Source organism: Myotis davidii, unplaced genomic scaffold (genome assembly GCF_000327345.1).
Source record: "Myotis davidii unplaced genomic scaffold, ASM32734v1 scaffold1373, whole genome shotgun sequence".
NCBI classification, from domain to species: Eukaryota; Metazoa; Chordata; class Mammalia; order Chiroptera; family Vespertilionidae; genus Myotis; species Myotis davidii.
Window position 1 is genome coordinate 1,198,603 of NW_006284614.1, and position 18,423 is coordinate 1,217,025.

An 18,423-nucleotide genomic window follows, 5' to 3' on the forward strand; every position below is an offset into this window, starting at 1 on the left:
CTCCCTCCAACCCCCTGATTGGCCCTGCTCTGTGAGTGACAGGGGGCAGTGCCCCAACCACCTATTTGGCCCTGCTCTGTGCATGTCAGGGGGTGGCGCCCCAACCTCCCCATCGACCCTGCCTTGAGTGTGACAGGGGGCGGTGCCCCAACCGCACAATCGGCCCTACCCTGAGCGTGACTGAGGGTGGCATCTAGGGGCTGCACCTAGGGATTGGGCCTGCCCTCTGCCACCCAGGAGCAGGCCTAAGCCAGCAGGTCGTTATCTCCCGAGGGGTCCCAGACTGCGAGAGGGCACAGGCTGGGCTGAGGGAACCCTCCTCCCCTCCGAGTACACAAATTTTTGGGCACCGGGCCTCTAGTTTATATATATAAAGCCTAAGTGACCATTACGACCGGTTGACCAAACGACTAGTTGCTATGATGCATACTGACCTCCAGGAGACAGACACTCAAAGCAGGAGCTGCCCCCTGGTGGTCAGTACGCTCCCATAGCCAACCTCCAGCAGCCGGCCAACCTCCTGTGGTCCCTCCCCCTGGCCAGCAGGCCCCAATTGACCCTGATCGGCCCTGATCGCCGGCCAGGCCAAAGGACCCCACCAATGCACGAATTCGTGTACCAGGCCACTAGTAGTTCTTATAATAACCTGGCATTTGTATGCCTTGCTCAAAAAATAATTATTGCCCTGGCCAGGTGGCTCAGTTAGTTGGAACATCATCCCATATACCAAAAGTTTGTAGGTTCGATCCCTGGCATGTATAGGAGGCAACTGATCAATGTTTCTCTCTTATATCGATATTTCTCTCTAAAAACCAATAAAAACATATCTTTGGGTGACGATTACATATATATAACTAACAAATTATAAATTAACAAATGTATAATTCTAATAAAATTTGCAATTTTTCTGGAAATTGGCCTATTGATTCTAAAATGTATATGGAAGCCCGAGCCAGTTTTGCTCAGTGGATAGAGCATCATCAGCCTGCGGACTGAAGGGTCCTGGGTTCGATCCTGGTCAAGGGCACATGCCCGGGTTGCGGGCTTGATCCCCAGTTAGAGGGGCATGCAGAAGGCAGGCAATCAATGATTCTTTGCACTCCCCCTACAGGGGATCGAGCCCGCAACCCGGGCTTGTGCCCTTGACCTGAATCGAACCCAGAACCTTTCAGTCTGCAGGCCAACACTCTTAACTACCAAGCCAAACTGGCTAGGGCTCAATGATTCTCTTATCATTGATGTTTTTATCTCTCTCTCTCTCCCTTGCTATCTGAAATCAACAAAAATATATTTTTAAAATAGCATTAAAAAATAAAAAAAATGTATATGGAAGAATAAAGGTGCAAAAATAGCTAAGATACTATAAAAATGAAAAAGAGATACCCACTCTACAAAATATTCAGTTCCAAAGCTACAGTAACTAAGTATGACATTGCTATGGGTGTACATAGCTCACTGGAACAGAACCACGTCCACAGACAGATGCCAGCAAATATGGGTGCATGGGGGTATGACAGAATCACAAATCAACTGGGAGACTCCTAACAATGGTGTTGGGGTAACTGTTTCACATGAAGAAAAATTAAAAAGTGACTTCTGAACTTATACCACACAAAAATAAATTCCAGGTAAGATTTAGCATTCAAAAAATCCTCTAAAACTATAAGGAAAAAGGAGATTACTATATGGCCTCATGGTAGAGACAGCTTCTCAAGGCACCAAACTAAACCCCACAAACCATAAAGGACAAGATATATGGGTTTGATTAAAAATTAAAAATACTATGTCCATCAATAGATAAGTGGATAAAGATGTGATGCTTATATACAGTGGCATATTAGATTAGTCATAAAAAAGAATGGCATTTTACCATTCCAACATGGACCAAAAGGGTATTATGTTATGTGGAATTGGTCAGAGAAGGACAAATATATGATTTCGCTTATAAGTGGAATCTAAAAAACAAAAGAGAAAAAAAAAACTCAGAGAACAAACTGATGGTTGCCAGATGTGAGGTGGGGGATGGGTGAAAAAGGTGAAAGGGATTAAGAAGCACAAATTGCGTTATGAAGACAGTCACAGGGCTGTACAGTACAGCATATGGATTACAGCCAATAACTATGCATCGTGCCAGGTGGGCACTTAGACTTATCAGGGTGACCACTTCACTGTTATATGTTTAACTATGTGTGCACCTGAAACAAACATAACATTGTATATCAACTGTAATTAAAGAATTTTAAAATTAAAAAGATGCATAATATGTAAAAGGCAAGTAAACTGGGAGGTATTTGGGATGTTACTCCTGCAACTCGCGAAGAAAAAGCCAAATAGCCCAAGCGATAACCAGGCAAAGAAATACACTGGTGCCATAACAGTGAGGAAGTCCTAATCGTCAACGCAGATGAAAAAATGCCCAGACCCATTAGGAATCCCAGAAAAGTCCAGGAAAGTAACAGTATTTTGCATTCACTATATTAACAAAATTTCGCCAAGACAGTATCAAGTGCTAACGAAGACATGGAAAACAGGAGCTTTGGAGCTCCAGTAAGGCTGCAAAACAACCATTTTGAAGATGGTTGAGCTCTTATCTACCCAGGGTGCACGTGTTTTATGACACAGCACAGGAGACCCAAAAGGCGGTTTCTGCAGCATTGTGCCTACAGAAAAATGCTGATACACTAAATGCCCACTAATAGAGACGACACAAAACGTGCATATTTATTCAGCAGAATACAGTGGTTATAAGTAGATTATACAAATCAAAATAGAGCCCCCAGACACAGTGAGTGAAAATAAAAGATACAGCTTGAAGATATTTATGTACATTTTTTACACCAAAACAAAATTATTTCCTTATACCAGGTAAAGATGTAAAGAATGGGTGAATACATAGATTCATTGTGGTGGTTGCCTCTGTAGAGTACAGAGGGGAACAGGACTGAGAATTGGTTACATAAGGAATTTGATTTACATCACAATGTATCTTAAAAGGGGGTGCATTACTTTGGATGATGGAAATGTAGGCATCTGTTATGTGTACTTTTTGGTTACTTTGTCAAATTTTCATTTGCAGCGCACTTCCCCTGTGCTGTTCCAATACTGGTAGGAGAACTGCTGGAGCCCAGCAGAATGCTGAACTTCACACATTTCAATGATGCTCAAAGTAAAAGCTGACCATACATCATTTTAGCCTTAACCAACAAACTTCAGCATTCTTTTCTTTTTCTTTATGTATTTTTATTGATTTCAGAGAGGGAGAGATAGAAACATTGATGAATCACACTTCCTACCGGGGATCAAGCCCACAACCTGGGCATGTGTCCTTGACCGGATTCGAACCCTGGACCCTTCAGTGGGCAGGCTCTATCCAGAGCCAAACCAGCTAGGGCTTAATTCTTTTCTAAGCTGAGACCCAGAGCATTCATCAATATGCACACTGAAGAGCAGACTACGTGTAAAGCACTTCTTCATTTAGATACGGATTTTTTGTTTGCTTATTTTATTGTTGATAGTATTACAGATGTCTCCCCATTTTTTTCTTTTTTTCCCCCTCCACCTAAACCCCCAAAGCCTGGGATAGATAAGAATTTTTGAGGGTCCAATCATACGCTTGAAATTAAGTTAACTAAGATCCCTTTTCTCCAGTGCCACCTGGTGGGAAAAAAGAGGCAATCTCATCCGTGCCTTCCACAAAACCCCCACATCTGCAGTTCTCAGAGTACTAGTTTTCTTTTTCGAGGCACCCACTTTTATTCTGAGGCTACTGTGCAGCACCCTGAGAACTCTTTCTTTACAGCCTTTCTCAAGCTAAACTCTCAGCCTACATATTAGACAAGAACTTCTGCATTCACCCACATTTCAAACCCTCTAGAGCAGTGGTTCTCAACCTTCTGGCCCTTTAAATACAGTTCCTCATGTTGTGACCCAATCATAAAATTATTTTCGTTGCTACTTCATAACTGTAATGTTGCTACTGTTATGAATCGTAATGTAAATATCTGATATGCAGGATGGTCTTAGGCGACCCCTGTGAAAGGGTCGTTTGACCGCCAAAGGGGTAGCGACCCACAGGTTGAGAACCGCTGCTCTAGAGGGAACAATTCCAACCGTTGATTTCTATATTGAAAACTAGTGTCATTTTGCTTTATATAAACTTGATGGTAAGCCTTTTTTATTTAAGGACTTTTAAAATGTAACATCGACATTGTAAATATGCAGTGAGAATTATAAATAGTTCCTTCTTCCAAGCATGGCTGGAGATAGTACAAAACATACAGTATCTTACCGTGAGCCAATAAAATAAGCTAGGTTTTTCAGACATTAAAGGAAAATATCAACATTTTTAAAAAGGGGGGGGGGAAGAGTAACCAGATTACTAATCCCCCAATCTGCAATACTGCGTTCCTTCCTCCTTTTACAATCCAGAGACATAAATAAGCAGGGTAGTAAAAATACTCTGGAAAATACCAATTGTACTCAGACAAATCAATTCTAAACGGTTTTCCATTAGTGTTTTATGTGGCTATGATTCCATTTGAACTTAAAAACCTGCTAAATAGACAGCTTTTATTTTTTAACTGTTTCCAATTTAGTGAGAGCAGAGGATGAAAATAAATAAAGTCAAAGGCACTCCCTCCCTTAGAGGCTCAAAACTGTTACAATTTTGGTGTGAGTTTAAATTTAGGAAGTTTCAGTCATTTCTTTTAGATGCTCCTGTAGGTTCATACAAACACACTGAACTATTGGTTTAGCTTCTCTTTCTTTCTCAAAGTTTATGATGAAGAGACTAATCCCTGTATTGGCACTGACTGATGTAAGTTCAGATTTGCTCAGAGTTTCTGGTAAGGAACACTCAAGGTCATTCAGAAAATAACCGAACAGGCTTTTCATGTAAGCACCGTGACTCACTACTAGGACACTGGCTACTAATTCTGGGGCACTGCTGTCTGAATTAAATTTGGAGGCACAGCTTTTTCCTAAAGGGAATATCTCTGCCAAAGAAGTTGCCAGACAGTTGCTTGGAGTTTCTAAGGAACACGATTCTTTTTTATCTGCTTCCTTCCAGATCAGTTGACAAAGAAATTCAAAAAAGTCTATTCCACGCATCTTCACCTACAAGGAGATAAAGGGTGAAATAAAGTGACATTGTTGACTGTCTTAAAACATAAGCATAAAGCCTGATTGGATTTTTCTAATGTCATAAAATACTATTTCTTTTGTTGTTAATCCTCATGAAGATTTCTTTCCATTGCTTTTCAAAGGGAATGGAAGGGAGAGAGGAAGAGGAGAGGCAGAGAGAAAGTGAAAAACATCAACGTGAGAGAGACACATCAATTGGTCGCCTCCCAAACACACCCTAACCGGAGGCAGGGAGCGAACCTGCAATGCAGGTACATGCTCTTGACCGGGATTCAAACCTAAGACCCTTCAGTGTGGGGGCCAACGTTCTAACCAGCGAGCCACACAGGCCAGGGCAAAATGCTATATATCTATGCATTCAGTCAGTAGTTCCATGGACATTAGTAAGTGTCCACCATACTTCGGGAAACTATGAAAGCACACTGGGGACAAAGAAGAGTAAGATACAATTCCTAATCCCTAGCTCAAAGCACTCACAATCTAGTTAGGAAAATATGCAAGTAAACAGAAGCCCATAAAACAGTATTAACTAGGAGACTACATCTGACACTTCAGTGTACTTAGAACAAGGACAAAAAAAAACTTTTCCTTTCTAAATTTATAGAAATTTTTTATAGGGGGGAAATAACCAATAATACAATTTAAAAGCGGAACGGTCCAAAGAAAGGCAAGCCGGGTGATGTTGTCAGGGAGGCAGAGGCCTGAAGATTTCAGTGTGAATTAGTTTGCCTCTCATGTTCTGCTTGTCATTCTTGAAGGTCACCACCTGCTTTACTGACTACCACTACCACTGCTTAAGTTACTGCTTCATATTCAGAGTTTTCTTAACAGTAATATGTAATAACACACATCCTTTCCATCCATTCTCAGCTATGACTGCCAACTTAAAATCAACGAGAAAGCCAGGATAGCTTAGAAAGGAAAAAAACGGCATCACGCAGAGTTGTTTTATAAACCAAACAACTTTCAAACTGCTTAGCTAAAATTTAGGAACATCTAAATTACAAAAAAACAAAACAAAACCCTGGCTGGTTTGGCTTAGTGGATAGAAAGTCAGCCTGCAAACTGAAGGGTCCCAGGTTCGAATTTGGTCAAAGGCACATGCCAGGGGTTGTGGGCTCGATCCCCAGTAAGGGATATGCAGGAGGCAGCTGATCAATGATTCTCTCTCATCATTGATATTTCTCTCTCTCCCTTTCCCTTCCTCTCTAAAATCAATAAAATTTAATTTAATTTAATTTAAAAAAGGAAATTACAAAAAATGTCAGGTCCTGGCCGGTATGGCTCAAAAGGTGGTGTGTTCGATTCCCTGTCAGGGCACATACCTCGGTTGTGAGTTCCATCCCTGGTCAGGGTGCATGTGGGAGGCAACTGATCAATGTTTCTCTCTCTCTCCCCCTTCCTCTCTCTAAAAAAATTATTTTTTAAGTCAGATTTCAGCTACTGTGACATTGGCTAGTTCATCACATGCCCCAGGGCTACGTACCTGATCTAAGGTCTCTCCTCCAGGTGGTGTGAACCCAGGGCATTCTTCCCCAGCTTCTTTGGCCATTGCCCTCAGCTCACTCAGCCCCTTGCCTTCTGCAACCCCATATTTCTGCAATATCCAATAGACAACAGTGCCTCCAGTTAACTTGCAATATAACAATTAAGTACAAGTTTATGACAAATTTAGAACAAGCATCCTCATGAAGAAGTGTGGTTTTCTTCTACTTACCCTATTATATCACATTTGAACTGATAATTCCCCAATGATAATGGATTACTTACATAATAAAATATTGGAGACAAACCATTTTTTATAGTTTGCACTGATGATACCAGAAGAGTCCAACAACACCATCAGTCAGAGTCCAATAGTGAAATATTATTTTTTATAAGAGAATAGGCACATTTTTCCAGGTGCTCTTATAATCCTCAAGTCCAACTTCTAACATTCTCAGTTATATCTGGAGTAACCTCTATTACAAAGAGGAACATTAATTATCATCACTGACTTTGTTTTTTTAAGAATGGAAACATCCATTGGTTCAATATTCCAAACACTACGCCGAAGCATGGTAGGCAGGAAGGCCAGAGTGAAGAAGAGCAGGGAGACACGTGGCTCCTGCCCCTGCGGAGATGGCAGCGTGGTGGAGACACTAGCCTAGGAACAGCAGAAAGTGCTGTGATGGAGGGAAATACCGACACAGACACATACAGCAGAGACATCACTGAAGGCCCAGGCCTTGGGGTGGGTGGAAGTGGGCTAGGTTTAAGGAGCAAGTATTCCAGGCCGAGTGAGGAAAGAGCACAGGCTGTTTGGGTGACACCAGATGCCAAGATCTCTGAGAGACACGTGAACAGAGGGCCAGAACATAGACCACAGAGCCCAGTGGCCTCGATTTTCATTGAGCTCTGCAATAAACTAGCTCTGTTACTTCGAGCATGGGCTTGACCTCTGTGTGCCTTTGTTTCTGCACATGTAAAATGGGGGCTAAAACATGAGGTTTTTGAATCTTTACATCAGGTTGTTGCAAAGATTAATAAACTTGCAGAGTTTGCAACAGGGCCAGAATGTGATGAGCACCATGTAAGTGCTTGCTAATATTATTAAACTGGCCACCAGGGAAGGGGAAGGAGGCAGGTGGAGACAACAGGTCAGATCCCACAGCACGCTCACAGCCAAACAGGTAAGAGCTTAGACAACCTTTGAAGAAAAAAGGGAAGTAGCAGACTCTTGTATACAGGTGTGCAGCAACCCAATTTTCCAAAGATTGCTCTGGCTTGTGGTGTGAACATTGGATTGAAAAAGGAGTGCAGTGAACATCTAGGAAAACCTAGGTGACAGTGATCTAGGGGACAGAGGACAGTGAACTGCAGTAGATGGCAGCAGTGGGTTTGGAGAGAGAGGAAGGATTCAAGAACTATTTAGAGGTAGAATTGACAAGAGGACAGATGTACAGTGTGAGGTACAGTGAAGAGTCAAAAATAAACGATTTGAACTGGGTAAAGCAGGAGCCCAATGGAGAGGAGAGTGTAGCTCACTGAGCAGGAAGTAGCTGGGGGGCATTCAAACAGAAATGAACAGTAGGCAGTTTGATACGGTTTAGGGATCTAAGCTAAAAGTACCCATTTGGAAATCAGCTCATTAACAGAAATCATAAGAGAGGATGTAATTACTCAGGGAGAGAGCGAAGAGATGGTGCAGCCGAATGATCAATAACACTTGCTATTCCTTGATGATGACAGGCCCTGTTTGGTGTTCACTGAATTCAAGGCGCTTTTGTTTACCATTTGAGCAAAATGAGCCTTTCCAAGCAGCACGTATGCTGGAGCTCTAGTTTGTATGTTGAGCCATAACAGAGAACATAAGCACATTAAGCAAAGTAATTCTTTAAAGATGTCCTAGCCATTCTGTTACGTTTTTGTCTGGTTATGTAAGGGCTGGCAGGGGCGTTAGGTGTTTTATAGTCAGAGTTATAGAGCATAATAAAAAGTCTCCTTGGAGACCTGGAGCCAAATCTCAGATGTGAAATTGTTCTACAGCTTTAGCTAAATCACAGTTTCAAAAAGATTCATTTCTGGTATCTAAAATGGGCTACTTATACTTAAAATCAGGCAGTAGAACTGGGAAGCTGAGGGAGAGAGGTTTTCAATTTTATTTTAAATTCTTCTGTACTGTGTTAAATTCTTTTTTTAAAAAAATATATATTTTAATGTTGTTGTTTTTTATAGAGAGGAAGGGAGAGGGATAGAGAGTTAGAAACATCAATAAGAGAGAAACATTGATCAGCTGCCTCATACATACCTCCTACTGGGGATGTGCCCGCAACCAAGGTACATGCCCTTGACCGGAATCGAACCTGGGACCTCTCAGTCTGCAGGCCGATGCTCTATCCACTGAGCCAAACCGGTTAGGGCTACTGTGTTAAATTCTTAAAAATATACCTTGCGCTTTTATAATTTAAGATGTATATCATATGATTTCACCTGGCCGGGAGATGCGGTTGGTTGGAACATTGTCCCATACACCAAAAAGGTTGTGGGCTCTATTTCTGGTCAGGGCACATACCTAGGTTGCGGCAGGTTCGATCCCCGGTTGGGGAGCATACAAGAGGTAACCATTCAATGTTGCTCTTTCACATCTCTCTGCCCCCCACCTTCCTCTCTCTCTCCCTCTCTCTCTAAAAAAAAAAAAAATCAATGAACGTATCCTTGGGTGAGGATTAAATTTTTTTTTAAAATGTTTATCATATGATTTTAATCTATATATCTATATATACTAGAATATGCTAATTAACCGGGACACCGTAAAGGGTTGATCGGACAGGAGGAGGTTGCACATGGAGCGTCGCGGGGCGGGGCGGGGCGCAGGGACCTCCGCACACCTGCGCTGGGGGAGGGCCTAATCAGGAGTGGCCTTGGCTGCTTCAAGGGCCAGAGAGAGAGGCAGGGCCAACCAGCAGTGGTCGTGGCTGCTGTGGGCCCAGACCGGAGACTCGAGAGTGCACAGCACTGCACAATTTCGAATCGCGTGCTGGGCTCCTAGTATTTAAATAAGATACTATCTATGCTATCTCTGAGAGTATTTAACAGTGACTATACAGCATAGATTCTCAACAAATGTTAGCTGTTTCCATATTTCTAGCAGTAATTAATTTTTAGCCATATGATAACCTGAGGTAGTTATTGATGACTATGGCAAAGAATAATACATAAGCTACTTACTCTTTCTCGAAGTCTTGAATCATACTTCACTGTCATATGTTGGCAACAATTGTTCTTCTCCAAAATCCCATGCACTGTCTGAAAATCAAAAGATAACTGTTTCTCTTCTCATAAAAATAATCATTCTGGCCAAGACATCAAAATAATACATACCTTCTTAATGAATAAAAAAGAACTAGAAATCATTTTCCTTTGTAAAAGTTACCTCTCGGTACTGCTCATCCTTTCTCTCTTCATGCCAGATTTTCATATTTCCTTCTAACCTAATTTCTAATTCAGCAGTCAGCAAATTATAGGCTACAGACCAAATCCAGACCATCACTTTTTGTGAACAGTTTTATTAGAAAACAGCCATTTACGTATTGTTTAGGCTGCTTTCACAGTACTACAGCAGAGTTGAACAGCTGTGACTGAGACCACATGACCCACCTAACTTAAAATACTTACTCTCTGGCTCTTTATAGAAAAGGTTCTGGTTCATTAATCTCCATTCAAGGTGTCTAAATTGCTGTTAAACCCATTGAGTCTTAATTTTAGTAGTATTTTCAGTTCTAGAATTTGCATTTGATTTTTGTTTGTACTTTCCTGTTCTCTGCTGAAATTTTCAATGCTTTTACCTCTGCATTAAATGGTTATTTTAAAGCCTTTGTCTGATAACTCCCATTATCAGCTAACTGCCATGGCTACTTCTGCTGCCTTTTGTACTTATTTATTTTTGTTTCCTTCTCATTGTGTGCTTGGTTACTTTTAATGGATAAGGGACAGTGTATTTGCAAAACTAGTAATTTAAGTCCACAACCAGCCTTATTTTTTAATACCCTACCCACAAATTAGATATTATCATTGTTACTGTTTTATATTATAAATAGTTGTTTATATTGATCTAAACCTTTACTAATTTCTTTGCTCATTCTTTTCGAAAACTCATACTTTCCTTTTGGAATTATTTTTCTTCTGTTATCCTGTGAAAGTTCTTTACTTTCAAGCCTATTTGTCTGAAATGCTCTCATTTCACCTCCACTAGAAAACATTTTGCTGGGTATAAAACTCTAGGTTAATCCTACTGTCTCTCAGCATATTAAAAAAATTACTGATACTGTCAAATTGGTTGATAGCCTAATATGATACTAGTACTAGTACATGATACTTTTCCTTTCTATTCTTTGGAGTTTTGCAATTTTGTTTTAAATGTAGATGTAGGGTTTTCTTTATCCTGTGTTTTGTTACACTTTCTGGATCTGATAATTTGTTATCTCCCAACAATTCTGTAGAATTATCAGCTTTGTCCCAAGAAACCTTTATAAAGATTTTCCTCGTTTTCTTTTTTCCTTAATTTTTAATTGTTGACATTATAGATGTCACCCATTTGACCCCCTCCATCTAGACCCCACCCTCCCATCCCTCTTGTCCTCACCACATTGTTGTCTGTGTCCATGGAGTATGCATATATGTTCTTTGACTATTCTCTTCACCTTCTTTCATCCCCCCTGCCGACCCCCCCCCCACCCCCAATCTGTCAGTCTGTACCATGTATCCATGTCTCTGGTTCTATTTTGTTTGTCAATTAATTTTTTTCATCAGGTTCCATATAGAAGTGAGATTATATAGTATTTTTCTCTGACTGGCTTATTTCCCTTAGCATTATAATCTCCGGGTCTATCCATGCTGTCATAAAAGGCAAGAGTTCATCCCTTTTTACAGCCACATAGTATTCTATTGTGTAAATGTACCACATCTTTTTTTAAAAAAATATATTTTATTGATTTTTTAACAGCAAGGAAGGGAGAGGGATAGAGAGTTAGAAACATCGATGGGAGAAAAACATCAATCAGCTGCCCCCTGTACACCCCCCGACTGGGGATGTACCCGCAACCAAGGTACATGCCCTTGACCACAATCGAACTCGGGACCCTTCAGTCCGCAGGCCGACGCTCTAGCCACTGAGCCAAACCAGTTAGGGTGTACCACATCTTTTTTATCCACTACTCTACTGATGGGCACTTGGGCCGTTTCCAGATCTTGGCTACTTATCTATACTAATACTAGGGTAATATGTTAATCAGACCGGACATCTTCCGGACGTCCTCCCAGACAAAGCCACGGTGGTGGGGCCGAGGCAGATAGAGGCAATCAGGCCGGCAGAGAGTGGTTAGAGGCAATTAGGCCGGCAGGGGAGCAGTTAGGAGCATCAGACAGGCAGGCAGAGGCGATTAGAGGTGATCAGGCAGGCAGGCAGGTGAGCGGTTAGGAGCCAGTCATTCTGGATTGGGAGAGGGATGTCCGGCTGCCGGTTTAGGGGTCCCGGATTGGAGAGGGTGCAGGCCAGGCTGAAGGACCCCACCCCCATCCCATGCATGAATTTCATGCACTGGGCCTCTAGTTGCAAATAATCATGCTATTGACATACAGGTGCATATATTCTTTCTAATTGGTGTTTTGGGATTCTTAGGAAATAGTCCCAGAAGTGGGATCACTAGGTGAAAAGGTAGTTCAACTTTAATTTTTTTAGGAAACTCTATACTGTTTTCCACTGTGCCTGTACCAGTCTGCATTCCCATCAACAGTATACTAGGGTTCCCTTTTCTCTACATCCTCACCAGCACTTAATTTGCTGATTTACTGATGGTAGCCATTCTGGCAGGTGTGAGGCAATATCTCAATGTGTCTTCTGTGGGTTTTTATTTTTTAAGTAGAATTTTTATAAATTTAGCTTTTAGGTTAGTTCTATAATCAATCATAAGTTAATGTTTGTGTTATGTGAGGTAAAAGTCAAAGTTCATGTTTTTCCATATGGATAGCCCAATGTTTCATCACCTTTTATAGAAAAGATTACTCTTTCAATCACTAAATTACCTTGGTACCTTTGTCAAAACCCTAAACCAAAAACACTCAAAAATAACTGACCATAAAAATATGGTACTATTTTAGGTCCCTCAACTTTTGCTTGAGAGAAAGTCTTTATTTCACCGAATTTTTCAAAGAATTTTCACTGGGTAAATATTTGGGAAAATTTTAGTCATTACTTATTCAAATTATTTGTTTTAACCCTCATACTCATGCCCCACTTCCCTTTTGGTATTTCAACTACATGTAAATTAAATTGCTTAATGTCATACTATACTTCTCTGAGACTTTTCAATGTTCCTTTTCTAGTCTTTTTTCCTTTTTACAACTTTAAAATATTGTTTCTATGTCTTCATGTTCACTGATCTCTTCTTTGACAGTATCTATTCTGTTGTTAATTCCATCCCATAACATTTTCATTTCAGAATATTGTATTTTTCATCTATAGAAGATAAATTTGATTCTTTTATTCTCTATTTCTTTCCTCATTACATTCCTCTAAGAGTAGTTTAGCCTCACTTATTAAGGTGTAATACTATGACAACTCTATGCTCTATGCATTCAATGAAATCTCTCCACTTTAGCTGATTGGAAATCAAATTGAGCTCTAGGAATTGTTCAGCTTACAACTTCCCCAGCAATTGCTCTCCCCCCTGAAGTTGTGTTTTGTCTGGCCACAGGCAGTTACACCCTACATGTGTGCAAATTAAGTCCACCAAAGATTCAAGGGGATCCCTACACACATTTCTAGACTTCTTTCTTTGTGCAGCTCTCTCTTCCAGTACTCTGCTCCATAAATGTTAGTTACTTAACCTTTCCAAGCTCTATCACAGCCGTGGGCAAACTACGGCCCCACGGGCCGGATGTGGCCGTTTGAAATGAATAAAACTAAAAAAAAAAAAAAAAAAGACTGTACCCTTTTGTGTAATGATGTTTACTTTGAATTTATATTAGTTCACACAAACACTCCATCCATGCTTTTGTTCTGGCCCTCCGGTCCAGTTTAAGTACCCATTGTGGCCCTCGAGTCAAAAAGTTTGCCCACCCCTGCTCTATCACCTAACTCAGAGACCATTGGGCTTTATGTGGCTTCTCTTACCAGAGTCAGGGAATTGCTTCAGCAGAAAAGTCAGGACAATCCTAGGGCTCACCTCATTTGTTTCACTTCTTTTGGGGATCATAAACTCACATTGCCTGAAGTCCAATATATGAAAATAGTGTTTCACAAATTTTGTCCTATTTTCTAGTTATTCATGTGGGAAGGCTAAACCCAGCCCTGTTATTCCCTCGTAGTTGTCACAAAATTGTCCTTCCATTGAGCTTTTAGAAGTTGACTTGGGTCCTTTTTAAATCTCTAGGTAATTTTTATACCAATCTGTTGCCTAAAGATATTTAAGATACTTCAAAAAATGTCTCGTATTTATAGTTATTGTTTTTTAACTGTATCTAGTAATTCCAACATCTGATGCCTTTGTGTGTTAAATTCTCCTGCCTATTGTTTCTTCTGACTTTCTCTTGACACCTTCTTTGTCTTTTTTTTAGATAGCTTTTCTCAAGCTACTCTAATTTAAAATTTACCAAAATAAAATAAAGTACAATGGGGAAAAAAAATTCTGTTGAGGAGAGGGGAATTTGGGGGTAGTCTGTATGTGATTTAATTCCCTGTGAATTCTGGTAGCAGATTTTTCAAGGTTACACTAGTGAAACTTTTGACCCATTACCCTAAACCTTCACTCTAAACTTACCTGCTTTGTCCTCATAAGATCACTGGAGAAAACATGAGTAAACTTCACATTATTAAGAAATATACCAGCAGCTGCTGCTTGTTTAAATCCAGTTTCTGAAAGAGGCTCATCTACTCCTTGTCCTGTGGGATTAAGAAAAGAAACAATATCATTCAGAAATATAAGATATGCAAATTAACTCACATGTAAGAGACTATAAATGCATTTATTTATATTTTATTGAAATATTTCCTTGGGTACTTTCCCACATAACATTCCAGAGAACTGACCAGTAAAATTAAGCTATCTTATCTAATAAAAGAAAAATATGTAAATTGACCATCACTTCACAACACCCACAGCCAATCAGGAGTGAGTATGTAAATTAACCTGACAAAGATGGTGGCAGCCCCACCCCTGGCCGCTCTGGGCAGCCTGCCTCCTCGGGGCCTCCCTGCCGTGCTCCACACCTGTCAACCATCCTTGCAGCCGCCCTGTGGCCCAGCCCCCCGGCCTCAGAGACAACCCTCTGGTGCCTGAGGTCATAGCTCCTGGTGTTTGGTGTCTCCCTCTACCCCACCACTGCCCCGATGCTCTGGTAAACAAAACCCTAGCTTTGGAGCAGCCCTGCAGGTGCAGACACTCATGGGAGCTCACTCAGTGCACAGTTAGTGCACCCCGGGAGCCCCAGGCCAGCCAAGGGGCGATGGTGGCAGCTGTGGCAGCAGCGGCAGGCAGCTCAGCTTTGTTTTGAATAGATGAAAGAGGCCACCTACACAGTAACCCAAATTATCAGACCTCCCTCCTCCCTATCTCGCCGAATCAAGAGGAGAGGGGAGATGGGCATGGAGGGAGGGCAGGCGGGCAGGAGGAGGAAGGCGGAGGAGGAAGAGGATGAAGAAGGGGGCCAGTTGGATCCCACTTTCACAATGGGAAAGTGAAACGCACGAGCGCACCCAACCTCTCCAGTCCTCCCCGCCTGCCTCGCTCCCCCTACCTCTTCCCCTCCGTGCCTCCCCAGGAGCACCAGTGCTGCACAGAGGAACTCTCCGGAGAAGGAGGGCCAGGAGGAAGCGGCACCAGAGTGCGCAGGGCTTGCCACTGCTGCTGCCACTGTACAGGCTGCCAGAGCAAGCCCCCCATCACCGGCAACCAGGGGAAGAAAGGCCTATACTTGCACGAATCTTCGTGCATCGGACATCTAGTAATCCTATAAAAGGCTCAAGTATTCAAATTTTTCCAAAAGAATGTTTGCCTAATGGGAATTATATGATAAAAATTCAACTGTCTCAAGCTTTCCACTTTCACATATTCCTATCCCTTCAGTAGCTATATTTTGTTAATGCTGGCTCTTATCTCACGTTCTCAACTTAGGTGTTATATTTGAGTGGTAGGATCATCACCTAAGAAAGTTTTCCCTCGGTCTCCATTGGCCAAATGTTCCATATTATATTACTTTCCCCTCCCTCACTCCTACCCTCCCTCCCTTGTCCATTTTCACTTAAAAAATACCTTATTTCCATTAGATACTCTGAAGGCTTATCCTACTACAAAAGAACTAGAGAGAGAGAAAGAGAGAGACAGAAACAGAGAAACAGAGAGAGAGATGTACATTCCTGGGCCCACAGGATATAAGGAAAAAGAAAATATCCATGAGACAAAGCAAAAGAATCCAAAAAACCCTGAGCATAAGAAAATGGAGTTGCTGTGATATTAGCACAGGGGTGGGATCGGGGGGAAGGCTGACTGACACAGCAAGGTGGGAGAACTGGAGAACTGCACTGAATATTCCTGGAAATCAGGGATCCTATAAGGGAGGCTAATGCAATTTCAGGTCAGCAGTAAAATAAAATGCAAATCCTTTTCAGAGTGAATCATCTAATAAAAGGGTAATATGCTAATTAGACCAGATAGATTGGACATCTTCCGGACATCCTTCTGGACAAAGCCACGGTGGTGGGGGCCAAGGCGGAGGCGGTTTGGGGCAATCAGACAGGCAGGCAGGTGAGCAGTTAGGAGCCAGCAGTCCTGGATTGCAAGAGGGATGTCCCAGATTGGAGAGGGTGCAGGCTGAGCTGAGGAACCGGGCCACTCCCTCCCCACACACACACAAATTTTGTGCACCAGGCCTCTAGTTCTCAATAAAGGCTAACAAGTTTTCTATTAATTTAGAGCAAATAATAGTTTAGTCAAAAGACTTAATCACACAAGAAATGAAACCATCATGAATGAAAGTCATAAAAATCATAACAGATTTAGAACCAGTAACACTTCTAACATTGAAATCAGAAAATACAGACTATAAAATATGATTAAGGCAGAATGACAAAAATGAGCAAACACAAACTCATAAAAAAACTACCAGATAAGGTCTGAAACATGGTGGATGATGTGGAGCAGCAACGAACTACCAACACTGTAGAAGAGCCCCTGAATCTTATCAGGCTCAGCCTGGATGAGTGAATTTATATGAAAATGAGAAATGACAGAGAGCTTCAAGGTAGATTACATGCTTATGATCAACATTTAAATATGATATTGGGAGATGTGGAAGAAACTGTGACTACTACAGAAATTGATGAAGAAACATATGAAGAGATATATAAATCAGCAAAACGGAATATTCCAATGCTTTTTGTCCAGGGAGATGGTGTTGTACAGGTTGCCCCTCCATTGAGAGTTGGTTGAAACAAAGAATATATCCTCTGTGGAAATTAGGAGACTTTACATGATTGTATCTTTAAAGGTAGAAGATATTCAAAAGAGAAACCTGCATAAATTTTGATATAAAGAAATGACCAAGAATTCTTCTGCTCCTGAAATGAGTTTATTTGCACATAACTCACAAATTCTTAAGCTAAATGGCATTTTTATTTTTCTCTAACTCTTCCAATAAATATGATCACCAAAAACAACAAAAAAACAAAAAAACTATCAGATAGCCTTCTAAAAGAACCAAATAGATCTTTTAATCATGAAAATTAAAATTCCCGAAGGAGAAAAAAATTTCCTCAATGGATAAAGGGAGATCCAGTTGCAAAGTGACTTAATAAATTCCAAGACAGGCCTGAATTCATACCCAGAATACAGGCTGGATACAGATGGAACGCATCTCTGATCTATTAGAGGCTTGACAGGAAAAATGAAAATTCCTAACTATGAAGAGACTAGAGGCCCAGTGCACAAATTCATGCACCAGTGGGATCCCTCAGGCTGGCCTGGCTCTCCGACATCCCCCGAGGGATCCCGGATTGTGAGAGGGTGCAAGCCAGGCCACGGGACCCCACCAGTGCATGATCAGGGCTGGGGAGGGACATAGGTTGTTGGCCAGCCGGGGAGGGACTGCAGGAGGGCTCCAGGGCGTGTCCAGCCCATCTCGCTCAGTCCCGATCTGCTGGACCCCAGCAGCAAGCTAACCTACAAATCAGAGCGTTTCCCCTGCTTCTGGTGGTCAGTAAATGTCATAGCAACTGGTCGACTGCCCCCTGGTGGTCAGTGCACGTCATAGCGAGCGGTTGAACTGCCTTAGCATATCATTAGCATATTACATTTTGATTGGTTGAATGGCCAACCGGACACTTAGCATATTAGGCTTTTATTATATAGGAAAAATGATAGTTGAGAATTTTCAAGAAACCCACAGATAAATGAAATACAATGTAATCAGGCAGAAAAAACATTTTTAAATGTTATCCTAGCTAATAACAGACAAAGATTGAAATTAACTGTACCTCCGCTACACCTTCCATGGGCTAATCAGCGAGATATGCAAATTAACCACCAACAAAGATGGCGGCTAATTTGCATACTGCAGGCAGATCCCGCTGTGCCGCCCAACTTGAGATCCGGGCCTGTCGTGTCTTGGGCGGGGTGGTCGGGGAAGGCAGGGTGGGCAGGGCAAGAGGCAGCGTGATCCATGAGAGGGCACAGGTTGGGCTGAGGGACCCTCCTTCCCTGCCAGTGCACAAATTTTTGTGCGTGGGCCTTCTAGTTATAAATAATG

At 41.6% G+C, this 18,423-nt stretch overlaps 1 protein-coding gene and 1 pseudogene across 1 annotated transcript in view; one reads left to right on the plus strand and one right to left on the minus strand.

Annotated features, from left to right (window-relative positions):
- Positions 1 to 4,063: 4,063 nt before the first annotated feature.
- The window catches only part of TIGAR (TP53 induced glycolysis regulatory phosphatase), a 28,912-nt gene continuing 14,552 nt past the window's right edge, over positions 4,064 to 18,423 (minus strand). Inside the window, exons 3-6 of the mRNA XM_006754870.2 lie at positions 14,442 to 14,563; positions 9,853 to 9,930; positions 6,629 to 6,739; positions 4,064 to 5,115 (exon numbers count right to left, since the gene is read on the minus strand). Coding sequence (XP_006754933.1) covers positions 4,684 to 5,115; positions 6,629 to 6,739; positions 9,853 to 9,930; positions 14,442 to 14,563 — 743 coding nt within the window. The 3' untranslated portion in view covers positions 4,064 to 4,683. The remainder of the gene's footprint in view (positions 5,116 to 6,628; positions 6,740 to 9,852; positions 9,931 to 14,441; positions 14,564 to 18,423) is intronic.
- LOC102755139 lies at positions 16,800 to 17,146 on the plus strand (annotated as a pseudogene).